The sequence below is a fragment of the Bombina bombina genome, chromosome 11 (genome assembly GCF_027579735.1).
Source record: "Bombina bombina isolate aBomBom1 chromosome 11, aBomBom1.pri, whole genome shotgun sequence".
Taxonomy (NCBI): domain Eukaryota; kingdom Metazoa; phylum Chordata; class Amphibia; order Anura; family Bombinatoridae; genus Bombina; species Bombina bombina.
Window position 1 is genome coordinate 1,085,567 of NC_069509.1, and position 18,826 is coordinate 1,104,392.

The 18,826-nt window shown below is 48.9% G+C and overlaps 1 protein-coding gene across 1 annotated transcript in view; it reads right to left on the reverse strand.

Moving 5' to 3' along the window:
- The window catches only part of LOC128641952 (carbonic anhydrase 4-like), a 241,488-nt gene that overhangs the window by 213,584 nt on the left and 9,078 nt on the right, over positions 1-18,826 (reverse strand). The window contains exon 2 of the mRNA XM_053694553.1: positions 10,263-10,330. Coding sequence (XP_053550528.1) covers positions 10,263-10,320 — 58 coding nt within the window. The 5' untranslated portion in view covers positions 10,321-10,330. The remainder of the gene's footprint in view (positions 1-10,262; positions 10,331-18,826) is intronic.

The window sequence follows — 18,826 nt, forward strand, 5'->3', positions numbered from 1 at the left end:
TAGGATGAGGGATCATGTAATAGGGCAGTGATAGGTACAGGCAGTTATAGGGTGAGGGGTCATGTAATAGGACAGTGATAGGTACAGGCAGTTATAGGGTGAGGGGTCATGTAATAGGGCAGTTATAGGGTGAGGGGTCATGTAATAGGGCAGTGATAGGTACAGGCAGTTATAGGGTGAGGGGTCATGTAATAGGGCAGTTATAGGGTGAGGGGTCATGTAATAGGGCAGTGATAGGTACAGGCAGTTATAGGGTGAGGGGTCATGTAATAGGGCAGTGATAGGTACAGGCAGTTATAGGGTGAGGGGTCATGTAATAGGGCAGTGATAGGTACAGGCAGTTATAGGGTGAGGGGTCATGTAATAGGGCAGTGATAGGTACAGGCAATTATAGGGTGAGGGGTCATGTAATAGGACAGTGATAGGTACAGGCAGTTATAGGGTGAGGGGTCATGTAATAGGACAGTGATAGGTACAGGCAGTTATTGGGTGAGGGGTCATGTAATAGGGCAGTGATAGGTACAGGCAATTATAGGGTGAGGGGTTATGTAATAGTGCAGTGATAGGTACAGGCAGTTATAAGGTGAGGGGTCATGTAATAGGACAGTGATAGGTGCAGGCAGTTATAGGGTGAGGGGTTATGTAATAGGGCAATGATAGGTACAGACAGTTATAGGGTGAAGGGTCATGTAATAGGGCAGTGATAGGTACAGACAGTTATAGGGTGAAGGGTCATGTAATAGGGCAATGATAGGTACAGACAGTTATAGGGTGAGGGGTCATGTAATAGGGCAGTTATAGGTACAGGCAGTTATAGGGTGAAGGGTTATGTAATAGTGCAGTGATAGGTACAGGGCAGTTGTAGGGTGAGAGGTTATGTAATAGTGCAGTGATAGGTACAGGGCAGTTGTAGGGTGAGGGGTCATGTAATAGGGCAGTGATAGGTACAGGCAGTTATAGGGTGAGGGGTCATGTAATAGGGCAGTGATAGGTACAGGCAGTTATAGGGTGAGAGGTCATGTAATAGGGCAGTGATAGGTACAGGCAGTTATAGGGTGAGGGGTCATGTAATAGGGCAGTGATAGGTACAGGCAATTATAGGGTGAGGGGTCATGTAATAGGACAGTGATAGGTACAAGCAGTTGTAGGGTGAGAGGTTATGTAATAGTGCAGTGATAGGTACAGGGCAGTTGTAGGGTGAGAGGTGTTACGGTTGCCTCCAGGCTGGCTGGAAGTTGGACCGTAGAAAAGGATGCTCCTAGCGCTCACCAAAGGAGCAGCAGCACCGTGGACATTCTATAACTGCTGCGTAGCCACCATAAGTAATTCAGACTCTATGAACCACCGCTGCTGGGCTGGTATCTCGCCGTCTGCTCTGCGCCCTGGACCTATGACCAGGCTCCAGTAGGTGAACCTCTTCCTTCTGTAGCAATCCCTGTAGCTAAGGGAGTATGAAGAGCATAGCAATCCCTGTAGTGATTATAAGCTGTCCCCTACAAACATGAGTCAAAGCTGCAAGTTAGAGGGTCAAAAATAGGTCTGATGTGCTGGAGCACACAGCCTCCTTTTTATTGAGGTTACATGCAAACAGGACACTCTCAGGGGGAGGCATAAAATCCCCCATCACACATTTGATATTAGATAGAGAGACACTCCCTTTGACAGGCCACAACATTTACTTCAGCAGATAACATTACACACAATAAAACAATGCAGTCCACCTTATCAATACTAGTCTGATTAGACAATGGGAAAGTTGATCACTAAACCTAATTAGAGCTAATCCCAGCAGACTTGTATTTAGAATAGGTTTCTTGAAGCTGAACAAAATTTAACTCTTAATGGCACACAATGAAACTGAACCAAGTGGGAGAAAGCCAGGGACAAGTCATTTCACAGGTCTGGGGACATAGTCTTAAAGGGGGCATTGTTCACCAAAGTCACAATATGTCCCCAGACGGTTCCCAAAGGGCCACACACACCCAACAAAAGTCAATATACTCTCAGGGGCACAATCTTCCAGGGGCCATAGTCATGAGGAAGGAGGCTGGCAAATAGGCTTCTCCAAAATCCAGGGAAGCAGGGCAACCTTCCATTTAAAGGGCCAGTCACAAATAGCAGTTTGTAACATATCTCCCCTTTTGGAGTGAGACTAACAAGGCACCTGACCTTCTGTCGGTCAGTGCCTAAGTTAGTCTCGCAACCCACCCACAAATAAACACTAGCAGCAAAGCAGCCCCCCCACAACAAGTAGCATTGGCCTGTAGGTTCCAGGTTATAGGATAAAAGTGTAGCATCCTCTGCCTTCCTGGCGCAGTTGGGCAAATAGCTGATGGTACTTGGGGGGCAGAGGCCAGCAGCACTCTGCCCTGGTGCCAGCGCTTCTGCTGGGGTGAGGGGTTTGCAGGCCAGTCCTGTAACAAGGGGGTCTGTAGGGCAGAGGCCAGCAGCGCTCTGTCCTGATGCCAGCTCTTCTGCTGGGGGAATTGGGGCATAGTCCTGCCCGGTGGCAAAGGGAACGTGGGGGTCAGTGGGGGTTAACATCTCCACTGTTAACCCTGGGCCCAAGTTAGGAGTTAGCTGGGGAGGGGGAGATTGGCTTACCTCCTCCTCCTGATACTCCGGCGGCCGTTGGGAAGGGAGGTCGATGCTCTCCTCTTCCTGTGGAACATGCTGCGGCTGGGGAGAGAGACCGGTTGTCTCCTCTCCCTGGAAGGCACACTCCGGCTGGGGAGGGAGGTCGATGCTCTCCCCTCCCTGTAGCTGGGTCTGTCGCTGGGGATCTGGGCCGCCTGCCCAGCATCCCTGTAGGGCCGGTAGAGAGACTGCGGTCCCATCTCCACCTGCCTGCTGGGGGTCCTCCCAGGACCAGTCTATGAGGCCTGCTGCCTCTGGTATCTCTGGTTGGGGTTGGGGAAGGAGACCGGTTGTCTCTTCCCTCTGCACAGTATACTGCCGCTGGGGAGGGAGGTCGCTGCTCTCCTCTCCCTGTGGAACATGCTGCGGCTGGGGAGAGAGACCAGGTGTCCATACCCTCAAACTCCACAGTTGGCGCTCAAAGGCTCGTGCCGCTTTGTTCTCCGTATCCAATTCCCGGATGATGCGACTGACTACCTCCTGCGCAGGGTCTGGACCATATCGGACTAGCCGCCTCTTTACCTCTGGAACGAAATCCGCGCCCTCATAGCGACGGATCCGGTTGAGGTGCTCTTCACATGGTTCTGACCAGTATCTTGTCAGCTCCATGCTGCTGTAGGTAGGGACGCTGCGCAGTGGCTAGCGTTGCCCTCAATTACTCTCCTACGATACCAGTGCTGTTGTGGTGCTGCTCCTTGCGCTAGGACGCCAATCCCACCGCTGCCGCCAAATGTTACGGTTGCCTCCAGGCTGGCTGGAAGTTGGACCGTAGAAAAGGATGCTCCTAGCGCTCACCAAAGGAGCAGCAGCACCGTGGACATTCTATAACTGCTGCATAGCCACCATAAGTAATTCAGACTCTATGAACCAGCGCTGCTGGGCTGGTATCTCGCCGTCTGCTCTGCGCCCTGGACCTATGACCAGGCTCCAGTAGGTGAACCTCTTCCTTCTGTAGCAATCCCTGTAGCTAAGGGAGTATGAAGAGCATAGCAATCCCTGTAGTGATTATAAGCTGTCCCCTACAAACATGAGTCAAAGCTGCAAGTTAGAGGGTCAAAAATAGGTCTGATGTGCTGGAGCACACAGCCTCCTTTTTATTGAGGTTACATGCAAACAGGACACTCTCAGGGGGAGGCATAAAATCCCCCATCACACATTTGATATTAGATAGAGAGACACTCCCTTTGACAGGCCACAACATTTACTTCAGCAGATAACATTACACACAATAAAAGAATGCAGTCCACCTTATCAATACTAGTCTGATTAGACAATGGGAAAGTTGATCACTAAACCTAATTAGAGCTAATCCCAGCAGACTTGTATTTAGAATAGGTTTCTTGAAGCTGAACAAAATTTAACTCTTAATGGCACACAATGAAACTGAACCAAGTGGGAGAAAGCCAGGGACAAGTCATTTCACAGGTCTGGGGACATAGTCTTAAAGGGGGCATTGTTCACCAAAGTCACAATATGTCCCCAGACGGTTCCCAAAGGGCCACACACACCCAACAAAAGTCAATATACTCTCAGGGGCACAATCTTCCAGGGGCCATAGTCATGAGGAAAGAGGCTGGCAAATAGGCTTCTCCAAAATCCAGGGAAGCAGGGCAACCTTCCATTTAAAGGGCCAGTCACAAATAGCAGTTTGTAACAAGAGGTTATGTAATAGTGCAGTGATAGGTACAGGGCAGTTGTAGGGTGAGAGGTTATGTAATAGGGCAGTGATAGGTACAGACAGTTATAGGGTGAAGGGTCATGTAATAGGGCAGAGATAGGTACATAGAGTTATAGGGTGAAGGGTCATGTAATAGGGCAGTGATAGGTACAGACAGTTATAGGGTGAGGGGTTATGTAATCGGTCAGTGATAGGTACAGACAGTTATAGGGTGAGGGGTTATGTAATAGGTCAGTGATAGGTACAGACAGTTATAGGGTGAGGGGTCATGTAATAGGTCAGTGATAGGTACAGACAGTTATAGGGTGAGGGGTCATGTAATAGGGCAGTGATAGGTACAGACAGTTATAGGGTGAGGGGTCATGTAATAGGGCAGTGATAGGTACAGACAGTTATAGGGTGAGGGGTTATGTAATAGGTCAGTGATAGGTACAGACAGTTATAGGGTGAAGGGTCATGTAATAGGGCAGTGATAGGTACAGACAGTTATAGGGTGAGGGGTTATGTAATAGGTCAGTGATAGGTACAGACAGTTATAGGGTGAAGGGTCATGTAATAGGGCAGTGATAGGTACATACAGTTATAGGGTGAAGGGTCATGTAATAGGGCAGTGATAGGTACAGACAGTTATAGGGTGAGGGGTTATGTAATAGGGCAGTGATAGGTATAGACAGTTATAGAGTGAGGGGTCATGTAATAGGGCAATGATAGGTGAAGCGCAGTTATAGGCTGAGGGGTCATGTAATAGGGCAGTGATAGGTACAGGGCAGTTATAGGGTGAGGGGTCATGTAATAAGGCAGTGATAGGTACAGGGCAACTATAGAGCGAGGGGTCATGTAACAGGGCAGTGATAGGTACAGGCAGTTATAGGATGAGGGGTCATGTCATAGGGCAGCGATAGGTACAGGGCTGTTATAGGATGAGGGGTTATGTAATAGGGAATGATAGGTACAGGGCAGTTATTGGGTGAGGGGTCATGTTATAGGGTAGAGATAGGTACAGGGCAGTTATAGGGTGAGGGGTCATGCAATAGGGCAGTGATTGGTACAGGGCAGTTATAGGGCAGCGATAGGTACATTTATTGGGTAAGGGGTCATGTAATAGGGCAGTGATAGGTACAGGCAGTTATAGGGTGAGGGGTCATGTAATAGGGCAGTGTCAGGGTTTTTTTCCCTGCTATGTTTGCCATGTGCTGCTGGCAGCCATTTTACTCACCTCTCTTGCTGACTCTGGTGCATACTGTGTGATGCTGCTCATTTCCTGCATGCCCTTTTATGGCCAGACTGGTGTACATCATCCGTGTGAGACAGGATGCAGTCTCAGAATTGTGATGTCATCACTTATTATTTAAAGGGCCTCTGTTCAGTATGCTTTGCCCTTGCATTGTCTCAGACCTGTTTGTGAGAGCTCCTGTGTATTACCTGGCTGTCTGACGTCCCTCCTGGTTCCTTATCCCTGGCTTGTTCCTGACTCTACTGTTCTCCTTGTTCCTGATTCTGGCTCGTCTGACTATTCGCTTTGGCTCCTGACACAGCTCACCTGACTACCAGCTCTGGTTTTGATTCCTGGCTTGTTATTTGACTTGTGGACTTTTTATAATTTTTTGCTATTAATAAAGCTGTGATTATTGTTGCACTTCTTGTCTCAGTCTGATTAATGGCACCCTGACATTATGCAAGGGCCATGAATCCTGATGGTGCTAATAATCCACCTTTACCTGCCATAATTTCCAAGATGGATGAACAAGACCGCTTGGATCAATTTGCACTGGCCCTGCAAACCCTGCTGACTCGCACTGCACATTTGGACGAAAGTGTCCCGCAAGTTATGGCTGCTCCTGTTTCCACTGCTGCACCTAGTCCTACCAGGAGAATGTCCGGTTCTGCACCTCTACCTCAGCAATATGGAGGCAATCCTATTCAGTGCAGAGGGTTTTTGAACCAGGTTGGCATTTACTTTGAGATGTTACCTCAGGCGTTTCAATCTGACAGAGCTAAGGTGGGATATCTCATCTCGTTACTCTCTGACACAGCTCTTGCCTGGGCTAATCCCTTGTGGGAGACTAATAAACCTGTGATTTCAAATTACCCTGAATTTATGGCCTCCTTTCGAAGAGTATTTGATGTTTCGGCTCGCTCCTCCTCTGCTGCTAAGAGACTCATGTCCATTCAGCAAGGTACAAGATCTGTTGCTCAGTATGCCATTGAGTTCCGTACGCTTGGTGCAGAGGTAGGTTGGAACAATGAAGACCTTGTTGCCGCCTTCTTTCATGGGCTCACTGATGCGATTAAAGATGAAGTTGCTGCCAGAGATTTACCAGAAGATCTCGAGTCATTGGTGTCTTTTTTTATACTAATTGACATCATACTAAGTGAGAGGCCCTCTTTCAAGGAGCGCTTGTGGGAAGCCTCCTGTTCCGTTGTCTCCTATGTGTTCATTCCCACCCATGCCTCCCTCTCCTCCCATGCCTTCTGGTCCCGAGTCACCAGGTACTGCTGAGCGGATGCAGTTGGGATTCATGCGTCTCTCTGTGGTGGAGAGGGCCTTTAGGAGGAGGGAGGGGCTCTGCCTCTATTGTGGGTTACAGGGCCACCTTTTGAAATCTTGTCCTACACGGCTGGGAAACGCTCACACCTAAGGTCCTGTCAGGGGCAGACCTTGGGTGGTTTATCCTCGTCCCTGGAACCGCTAAAGGAGAAACCTTTGGTCACGGTTGTCCTTTCCTGGGTGGACTCCTCCATAGTCACCCAGGCTCTTGTTGACTCCGGTGCTGCAGGCTATTTCATTGACAGTGCTTTTGTATCAAAGCACTCCATTCCTGTTTTGCCTCGGTCAGTTCCACTTGCTATTGAGGCCATTGATGGCAGGCCCCTTCAGCGCGCACTTGTTACTCACGAAACTGCTCCGTTATCCATACATAGGCCAAATGGCATTACAAGATACTCATAATGCCCGCTCCTGGTGTTAAAGGCTGTTTTCCATTCATGACCCTCCTTGATCCTAATGAGATTGTACGCTCCTCTCAAATCAAGTTTAGTAAAGACCGTAGCTCCCTTGAGGCGGTCAAAGAGTTCCGTAATGAGTGGAATAGGGTAAGCATTCTAAAATGGTAAGACAGAGGGTAAACCCAGCCCGAGGAGGAATGGCTCCGGGTTGCAGGTCTATGGCACAATCGTAAGACCATTGAGGAGGCAACGTACCAGCACGCACCTTGTCAAAAACATCTAGGAACTCTTGGTACTCCTCTGGCAATTGAGATACCAAAGAAGTGCACAGAATAAGACTCCTCAACGTCTTCCTGTAGGTCTTCTTCAACCTATTGCTAATGGTGAGCGTCCTTGGACACATCTTTCCATGGACTTCATTGTCGAGCTCCCTGTTTCCAATGGCAATACTGTTATCCTTATGGTGGTTGACCGTTTTTCTAAAATGTCACATTGCATTCCCTTGAAGAAGTTGCCTACCGCTCAGGAGCTTGCTTCAATTTTTGCCCAGGAGGTCTTCTGTTTACATGGGTTACCCAAGGAGATAGTGTCGGACCGGGGTAGCCAGTTTGTCTCCAGATTTTGGTGTTCCTTTTGTGCTCAAATGGGAATCTAGCATTCCTTCTCCTCTGCATATCACCCTCAATCCAATGGGGCTGCAGAACGGTCTAATCAAGCTCTGGAACAGTTCCTCCATTGCTATATCTCAGATCACCCCAATAATTGGTCTGAACTGTTACCTTGGGCAGAGTTTGCTCGTAATAGTGCTATTAATGCTTCCTCCAAGTTATCCCTGTTCATGGCGAATTATGTGTTTCAACCATCCTTGCTCCCCGATTCATTCATGTCTCAGGGTATTCCAGCTTTGGAGGAGCATCTCCAGCAACTCCGTTCCACGTGGGTGCAGATTCAGGATTGCCTTCATCGTTCTATACACCGCCAAAAGTTCCAAGCTGATCTTAGGCGTCTGCCCGCACCTTCCTACCAGGTTGGTGAGGGAGTTTGGCTGTCATCCCGCAACTTCAACCTTCGTGTGCCTTCCAATAAACTGGCTCCCCGTTATGTTGGTCCTTTTTGAATACTCCGACGGGTCAATACTGTGGCCTACGCTCTTGACCTTCCTCCTGCAATGCGCATCTCCAATGTTTTTCATGTCTCCCTCTTGAAACCACTGGTTTGTAATTGGTTTACCACTGTGTTGCCTCATCCCTGTCCGATCTTTGTTGACAACCATGAGGAGTATGAGGTCAGCAGCATTATTGACTCTCGTATGTCCAGGGGCCGCATACAGTATTTGGTTCACTGGAGGGGCTACGGTCCGGAGGAGCGTTCATGGGTTCCCTCCTCTTATGTTCATGCTCCTCTCTGTTTCCCCAATAAGCCTTTTGTCCTCCAGCAGGGGAGGGGTCGTTGAGGGGAGGGTACTGTCAGGGTTTTTTTCCCTGCTTTGTTTGCCATGTGCTGCTGGCAGCCATTTTACTCACCTCTCTTGCTGACTCTGGTGCATACTGTGTGCTGCTGCTCATTTCCTGCACTTCCTTTTATGGCCAGACTGGTGTACATCATCCGTGTGAGACATGATGCAGTCTCAGAATTGTGATGTCATCACTTATTATTTAAAGGGCCTCTGTTCAGTATGATTTGCCCTTGCGTTGTCTCAGACCTGTTTTTGAGAGCTCCTGTGTATTACCTGGCTGGCTGACGTCCCTCCTGGTTCCTGATCCCTGGCTTGTTCCTGACTCTGCTGTTCTCCTTGTTCCTGATTCCGGATCGTCTGACTATTCGCTTTGGCTCCTGACTCGGCTCGTCTGACTACCAGCTCTGGTTTTGAATCCTGGTTTGTTATTTGACTTGTGGACTTTTTATTATTTTTTGCTATTAATAAAGGTGTGATTATTTTTGCACTTCTCGTCTCAGTCTGATTCCTGGCACCCTGACAGGCAGTTATAGGTACAGGCAGTTATTGGGTGAGGGGTCATGTAATAGGGCAGTGATAGGTACAGACAGTTATAGGGTGAGGGGTCATGTAATAAGGCAGTGATAGGTAAAGGGCAATTATAGAGTGAGGGGTCATGGAATAGGGCAGTAATAGGTACAGACAGTTATAGGCTGAGGGGTCATGTAATAGGGCAGTGATAGGTACAGGGCAGTTATAAGGGGAGGGGCCATGTTATAGGACATTAATAGGTACAGGGCAGTTATAGGGTGAGTGGTCATATAATAGGGCAGTTATAGATACAGACAGTTATAGGGTGAGGGGTCATGTAATAGGGCAGTGATAGGTACAGGGCAGTTATAGGGTGAGGGGTCAGGTGTTAGGGCAGAGATAGGTAGAGGTAGTTATAGGGTAAGGGGTCATGTAATAGGGGAGTGATAGGTACAGGCAGTTAGAGGGTGAGGGGTCAAGTAATAGGGCAGAGATAGGTACAGGGTAGTTATAGGGTGAGGGGTCAGGTAATAGGGCAGAGATAGGCACAGGGCAGTTATAGGGTGAGGGGTCAGGTAATAGGGCAGAGATAGGCACAGGGCAGTTATAGGGTGAGGGGTCAGGTAATAGGGCAGAGATAGGTACAGGGTAGTTATAGGGTGAGGGGTCAGGTAATAGGGCAGAGATAGGCACAGGGCAGTTATAGGGTGAGGGGTCAGGTAATAGGGCAGAGATAGGTACAGGGCAGTTATTGGGTGAGGAGTCAGGTAATAGGTCAGGGATAGGTACAGGCAGTTATAGGGTGAGGGGTCATGTAATAGGTGAGTTATAGATACAGGCAGGTATAGGGTGACTGGTCATATAATAGGGCAGTTATAGGTACAGACAGTTATAGGGTGAGAGGTCAGGTAATAGGGCAGAGATAGGTACATGGTAGTTATAGGCAGGAAGTAATGTTGCCATGAGGCAAAGTTGTGTGACCCAGGGGGGCAATAAGTGACAGATAAGGGTGGAAATAAACTGTGTGCTGGTTACCTGTTACTGCATAAGATGAACAAGTAAACATCACAAGCATCAGAAAAACACCTCTCATTCTGAAGAATCTGAAACAGCAATTTTCAGCAGAAAAAATAAATAAATTAGCTGCACAGAACAGCAGCAAAGTAGACATTAGATACAGATCTATAGTACACACTAACAGTACACAGAGCCTGTACACACTAACAGCATACAGAGCTTGTGCACACTGACAGCACACAGAGCCTGTACACACTAACAGTACACAGAGCCTGTACACACTAACAGCATACAGAGCTTGTGCACACTGACAGCACACAGAGCCTGTACACACTAACAGCACACAGAGTCTGTACACACTAACAGCACACAGAGTCTGTACACACTAACAGCACACAGAGCCTGTACACACTAACAGCATACAGAGCTTGTGCACACTGACAGCACACAGAGCCTGTACACATTAACAGCACACAGAGCTTGTGCACACTAACAGCACACAGAGTCTGTACACACTAACAGCACACAGAGTCTGTACACACTAACAGCACACAGAGTCTGTACACACTAACAGCACACAGAGTCTGTACACACTAACAGTACACAGAGCCTGTACACACTAACAGCATACAGAGCTTGTGCACACTGACAGCACACAGAGCCTGTACACATTAACAGCACACAGAGCTTGTGCACACTAACAGCACACAGAGCCTGTGCACACTAACAGCACACAGAGCTTGTACACACTAACAGCACACAGAGCTTGTGCACACTAACAGCACACAGAGCCTGTACACACTAACAGCACACAGAGCCTGTACACACTAACAGCACACAGAGCTTGTGCACACTAACAGCACACAGAGCCTGTACACATTAACAGCACACAGAGCTTGTGCACACTAACAGCACACAGAGTCTGTACACACTAACAGCACACAGAGTCTGTACATACTAACAGCACACAGAGTCTGTACACACTTACAGCACACAGAGTCTGTACACACTAACAGCACACAGAGTCTGTACATACTAACAGCACACAGAGTCTGTACACACTAACAGCACACAGAGTCTATACACACTAACAGCACACAGAGTCTGTACACACTAACAGCACACCGAGTTTGTACACACTAACAGCACACAGAGTCTGTACACACTAACAGCACACAGAGTCTGTACACACTAACAGCACACAGAGTCTGTTCACACTAACAGCACACAGTCTGTACACACTAACAGCACACAGAGTCTGTACACACTAACAGCACACAGAGTCTGTACACACAGTACACAAAGACAGTTTACGCACAGTACACAGAGACAGTTGACACACAGTACACAGAGACAGTTTACGCACAGTCACAGTACACAGAGAGACAGTTTACACACAGTACACAGAAACAGTTTACACACAGTACACAGAGACAGTTTACACACAGTGACAGTACGCAGAGACAGTTTACACACAGTACAAAGAGACAGTTTACACACAATCACAGAGACAGTTTACGCACAGTCACATTACACAGAGACAGTTTACACACAGTACAAAGAGACAGTTTACACACAATCACAGAGACAGTTTACGCAGGCACAGTACACAGAGACAGTTTACACACAGTACACAGAGACAGTTTACACACAGTACACAGAGACAGTTTACACAGTACACAGAGACAGTTTACGCACAGTGACAGTATACAGAGACAGTTTGCGCACAGTCACAGTACACAGAGAAAGTATACACACAGTACACAGAGACAGTTTACACAGTTCACAGAGACAGCTTACACACAGTCACAGCACACAGAGACAGTTTATGCACAGTACACAGAGATAGTTTACACACAGTTACAGTACACAGAGACTGTTTATACATAGTCACAGTACACAGATACAGTTTACGCACAGTAGATGGAGACAGTTTACACACAGTACACAGAGACAGTTTACACACAGTACACGGAGACAGTTTACACACAGTACACAAAGACAGTTTACACACAGTACACAGAGACAGTTTACACACAGTACACTGAGATATTTTACACACAGTACACAGAGACAGTTTACACACAGTACACAGAGACAGTTTACACAGAGTATCACAGAGATAGTTTACACACAGTCACAGTACACAGAGACAGTTTACACACAGTCACAGTACAGAGACAGTTTACACACAGTACACAGAGACAGTTTACACACAGTACACAGAGATAGTTTACACACAGTACACAGAGACAGTTTACACACAGTACACAGAGACAGTTTACACACAGTCACAGTACACAGAGACAGTTTACACACAGTCACAGTACCCAGAGACAGTTTACACACAGTACACAGAGACAGTTTACACACAGTCACAGTACACAGAGACAGTTTACACACAGTCCCAGTACACAGAGACAGTTTACACACAGTACACAGAGACAGTCAGGGGCAAAACTACAGGGGGTGCAGAGGTCGCAATTGCATTTTTTTTAAAAAAAATTTATGTGACAGACCCTTCTGTCAGAACTGAAGGAGTTAACTTTGTTCAGCTTTAAGAAGCTATTTTCTAAATACAAGGTTACTGGCATCAGCTATTGTGTACTGTGATTAAGTTTAGTGATAAACATTCCCATTGTTTAATCACCTCCAGAGTCAGACTGCTAGTTGATAAGATGGACTACATTGTTTTCTTGTGTATAAATTGTTATCTGCTTAAGTAATGTAATTCTATTGTGGCATGTCAAAGGGCGTTTGCTCTCTATCTAATGTACAATATTCTTTCAACCCCCCAGCTGGGGTCAGACCTGCATTCTTTTTCAAACCTTCAAATGTGGAGCCTGGTCTCATGTTTGAGGAGGGGAATTAGCTGGGTTGTGAGTTGTTGATCTCACATTCAGGGCATCATCCATCTGGTATTAACCCTTGGTATCCTGTTGGTACCGTAACAATTGGTGGCAGCGGTGGGATGATCCTTATCGCCCAGAAGAGCAACTACACAAGCCAGTAACCTCAGGAAGAGGGGGATTATTACAATACTGACTAAGATGGAAGGAGTACCAGGGACCGGTTAAAATAAGACTGGCACATTATGGCCCCAACCCATCTGCGGAAATTATCGACCGGGTTATAGCAGCTGTGGAGGCCAACCTACTTCGCCAAAGCGGCGCTGCAGCAGCCCAAGTCACAGCAACCCCAGTGGAAAAGGGAAAAGTAAATTCTGCAGCTTTTAAAAACTTCCTGGAAACAGAAGGAGAGATTGATGGGTACCTTGAGGATTTTGAGAGGCAATGTGCACTACACAAGGTACCCGCAGAGGACTGGGTCACGATATTATCCGGAAAATTATCCAGCCGGGCCAGTGAGGCTTTTCGGGCCATTCCAGATGAGGAAGTCGGGGATTATAATACTGTAAAAGAGGCTCTGCTCTCCAGGTATGCGGTTACACCGGAGGCATACCGGAGGCGGTTCAGAGACACTGTTAAATTGGCTGGTGATTCCTACGTTGAGTGGGCATGTAAGGTGCATCGCACAGCAGCTCACTGGATGGCGGGGTGCCAAGCCGTATCTGGGGAAGAGGTGCTGCAGCTATTCCTGTTGGAACATTGCTTTGACAAGTTATCAGCAGGAGTTAGACAGTGGGTTCGGGACCGTAAACCCTCCACTCTGCATGAAGCTGTTTGCTTGGCAGATGAGTATACGGATGCCCGCAAACTGGACACTGCTACCACTAAGCCCCCTGCCAGAGTGGAGTACAGACCCCCAGTCACCCCAGCAGCTGCCAGTTACCAACCCCGGTGCACTGCTATACCACACGGCCTCTGGCCACGAACTACCCTCAGAGAGCCCGGTTCAATTCGCGGGGCTACTCACAACCTATTCGGTGCTTTGGATGTAAGCAACTAGGGCACAAAAGAACAGAGTGTCCCCTAAACGCAGCGAACCAAGCACAGTCCTGGAGAAGACCCGCCGGCGGAATCCCACGTAACCCTCAGCCTGCGGCCCACTACGTAGAGGAGCAAGAATGCTGGGGCATCCTACATGAAGCAGACCCCATGCAAGCTGCCCACCGGAATAACCGGCAACTGGTTAAAGTGAATGGGAAGGAGTTCAGTGGTCTACGGGATACTGGTGCTACCATGACCTTGCTTCAAAAGAACTTGGTGTCTGAGAAACAGCACACTGGAGACACTGTGGCTGTGAGGGTAGCAGGGGGCGCTGTGTTCCGCCTACCTGTTGCCCAGGTACATTTGGATTGGGGAGGGGGCGCTAGACCTGTGAATGTGGGGGTCAAGAAGGACTTACCTGCTGATGTTCTCCTTGGAAATAACTTGGCCCCCCTTGTTTCTGCCTATGCTCCCATGGGTCCCACCAATGTTAACCCTGTGACTACCCGTGCCCAGATCCATGCCGCAGAGACTGACCCCCCTGCTGCTAAGCCCCAGGACGCTGAGCTCAGTAAATCTCTATCCGCTATTGATACGTGGAAGTCCCGTTACAATGCGCTGATGAAAGAGAAGAGGGGCGCAGAGGAGAAAGCACGTTTAGAACGGGAATCTCTGCTAGACAAGCTGCACCGACAGACTGCAGAAAACACCAGCTTGAGAGTGGAACATGAAACATTAAAGACAAACTTAGTGACACTGGAGGAGAAGCTGACGCTGGCTCATAGTGAGGTGCAGCAACTCAAGGGCACCCTATGTCAGTATGAAGGGATTGTGGATACCTATAAAGAGCAGGTACAAAAACCAAGTAAAGAAGTAGATGATATTTTGAAGGACTGTTTAGCCCTAGTCGGGGCACTGAAGAGGTTGAACCCTTATTTATACGGACAGGGATTCTCTCTCATAACGGGAATACAGATGGATTGCCCCGGCAAACTGACATGCCTACCACCTCCTAGTCCGGTCATCCCCAGGTTGACCCGCCAAAGGGTCAAGCCGGGTCTGCCGGAGTGTTCCACAAGGGGGGAGCTATGTGACAGACCCTTCTGTCAGAACTGAAGGAGTTAACTTTGTTCAGCTTTAAGAAGCTATTTTCTAAATACAAGGTTGCTGGCATCAGCTATTGTGTACTGTGATTAAGTTTAGTGATAAACATTCCCATTGTTTAATTACCTCCAGAGTCAGACTGCTAGTTGATAAGATGGACTGCATTGTTTTCTTGTGTTTAAATTGTTATCTGCTTAAGTAATGTAATTCTATTGTGGCATGTCAAAGGGCGTTTGCTCTCTATCTAATGTACAATATTCTTTCAACCCCCCAGCTGGGGTCAGACCTGCATAAATACTAGGCATATAGCCTTTAATAAATGGCATTCTGTTTTAAACCTTCAAATGTGGAGCCTGGTCTCATGTTTGAGGAGGGGAATTAGCTGGGTTGTGAGTTGTTGATCTCACATTCAGGGCATCATCCATCTGGTATTAACCCTTGGTATCTTGTTGGTACCGTAACAATTTGTGGCAATCGACGGGAGGATCCTTATCGCCCAGAAGAGCAACTACACATCCAGACCGAATGGGAATACCATATGAAAGGCTAAAAAGAACTACCCTTAAAGACCTGCTAGAACAACAGGGCCAACAAACCAGTAACCTCAGGAAGAGGGAGATTATTACAAGACTGACCGAGATGGACGGAGTACCAGGGCACGAAGGAACCAATGAGCCCAGCATATCAGACAGAACCCCCGAAGAAGCAAGCTTTGACCGGGCGGTCAAAATAAGACTGGCACATTATGGCCCCAATCCATCTGCGGAAATTATCGACCGGGTCATAGCAGCTGTGGAGGCCAACCTACTTCGCCAAAGCGGCGCTGCAGCAGCCCAAGTCACAGCAACCCCAGTGGAAAAGAGAAAAGTGCATTTTACAGCTTTTAAAAACTTCCTGGAAACAGAAGGAGAGATTGATGGGTACCTTGCGGATTTTGAGAGGCAATGTGCACTACACCAGGTACCCGCAGAGGAATGGGTCATGATATTATCCGGAAAATTATCCGGCCGGGCCAGTGAGGCTTTTCGGGCCATTCCAGATGAGGAAGTCGGGGATTATAATACTGTAAAAGAGGCTCTGCTCTCCAGTTATGCGGTTACACCGGAGGCATACCGGAGGCGGTTCAGAGACACTGTTAAATTGGCTGGTGATTCCTACGTTGAGTGGGCATGTAAGGTGCACCGCACAGCAGCTCACTGGATGGCGGGCTGCCAAGCCGTATCTGGGGAAGAGGTGCTGCAGCTATTCCTGTTGGAACATTGCTTTGACAAGTTATCAGCAGGAGTTAGACAGTGGGTTCGGGACCGTAAACCCTCCACCCTGCATGAAGCTGCTCGCCTGGCAGATGAGTATACGGATGCCCGCAAACTGGATACTGCTACCACTAAGCCCCCTGCTAGAGTGGAGTACAGACCCCCAGTCACCCCAGCAGCTGCCAGTTACCAACCCCCAGTGCACCGCTATACCACACCCCCTTCAGCCCCGAACTACCCTCAGACAGCCCGGTTCACCTCACGGGATAACTCACAGCCTATTCGGTGCTTTGGATGTAAGCAACTAGGGCACAAAAGATCGGAGTGTCCCCTAAACACTGCGAACCAAGCACAGTCCTGGAGGAGACCCGCCAGCGGAATCCCACGTAACCCTTAGCCTGCTGCCCACTGCGTAGAGGGGGAAGAATGCTGGGGCATCCTACATGAAGCAGACCCTATGCAAGCTGTCCACCGGGATAACCGACAACAGCACCGGCAACTGGTTAAAGTGAATGGGAAGGAGGTCAGTGGTCTACGGGATACTGGCGCTACCATGACCTTGCTCCAAAAGAACTTGGTGTCCGAGAACCAGCACACCGGAGACACTGTGGCTGTGAGGGTGGCAGGGGGCACTGTGTTCCGCCTACCTGTTGCCTGGGTACATTTGGATTGGGGAGTGGGCGCTAGACATGTGAATGTGGGGGTCATGAAGGATTTACCAGCTGATGTTCTCCTTGGAAATGACTTGGCCCCCCTTGTTTCGGCCTACGCTCTCATGGGTCCCGCTGATGTTAACCCTGTGACTACCCGTGCCCAGACCCGTGCCGCCGAGACCGACCCACCTGCTGCTGAGACCCAGGTAAGACTCTCTTCCCCGACTTGTACCCTAGATCAGGCCCCCTTAGGCTGGGATACCCCAGAGACGTACGGGAGGGAAACCCGGGAGGATCCAACCCTTCAGAAGTACAGGGCTAGGGCAGATGCTGGAGAAGAGGGGGTAGATGGGGAACGTTATGAGTGGGTGGGGGATAGGCTATATAGAATCCCCAAACCTGCCCAGAAAAGTACTGCCCCTCCACAGAATCGGCAGCTGGTGGTGCCTGCGAAATACCGGCAAGAGATTCTGCGGATTGGGCACGATGTACCATTAGCTGGACATCTAGGGTCCCGCCGCACAGCTCATAGGATCACCCAGAATTTCTTCTGGCCCAATTTTAACCGAGATGTGCGGGTATATTGTAGTACTTGTGACACCTGTCAACGGGTGGGTAAGCGGGGGGATCACCCAAAAGCTAGGCTTATGTCTATGCCTGTCATTGGGGAACCCTTTTCCCGCATAGCCGTTGACATTGTGGGTCCACAGGCCAGGGCTAGTCCATCAGGTAAGAAGTATATTCTCACTGTGGTGGACTATGCCACTCGTTACCCAGAGGCAGTAGCACTGTCGAATATAGAGGCAGAGACAGTCGCTGACGACCTGGTTAAGGTTTTTACTAGGGTCGGGTTCCCTAAGGAGATTCTCTCTGATCAGGGGACCCAGTTTACCGCTGTGCTCACCCAGCAGCTGTGGAAGGTGTGCGGCATTAAACCATTGCTCAGTTCGCCTTATCACCCACAGACTAACGGTCTCTGCGAGCGCTTTAATGGCACCCTCAAGCAGATGCTGAGGACCTTTACTGACACTTGCAGAGACTGGGAACAATTCCTGCCTCATCTGCTATTTGCGTACAGAGAGGTGCCCCAGGAATCTACTGGGTTCTCTCCCTTTGAGTTACTCTATGGGAGAAGGGTCCGCGGCCCCCTGGATCTCATTAGAGGACACTGGGAGGGAGAGATAGAGCAGGAGGGGATCCCCATAGTGCCATATGTTCTGGAACTCCGGGACCGCATGGAGAAACTGTCCCTGATGGTAAGAGAGAATCTCCAGGTGGCCCAGGGGAGACAGAAGGGGTGGTACGATCGGGGTGCCCGGCAGCGGGTCTTCCAGGTTGGACAGAAAGTTTTGGTGCTCAAGCCTGTGAAGACCAACAAGATGCAAGCATCTTGGCAGGGCCCGTATAAGGTGTTATCTCAGGTGTGTGATACTACCTATATTATAGCCAGCTGTGCAGATGAGAGGATCCAGCGATCCTTTCATGTGAACATGCTGAAGGAGTATCAGGAGAGGCCAGAGGATGTAGCTGCAGTGTGTGCCCCTGCTGCAGACGACCCAGAGAATTTACCCCTACCCGACTTATTAGAGAAGGACCCCCAGACTGACCTCACTAGTCTTGTGCAGCTAGGGGACCGGTTAAACCCTACCGAGAGGGTACAGGCAAGACAGCTCCTGTGGGAG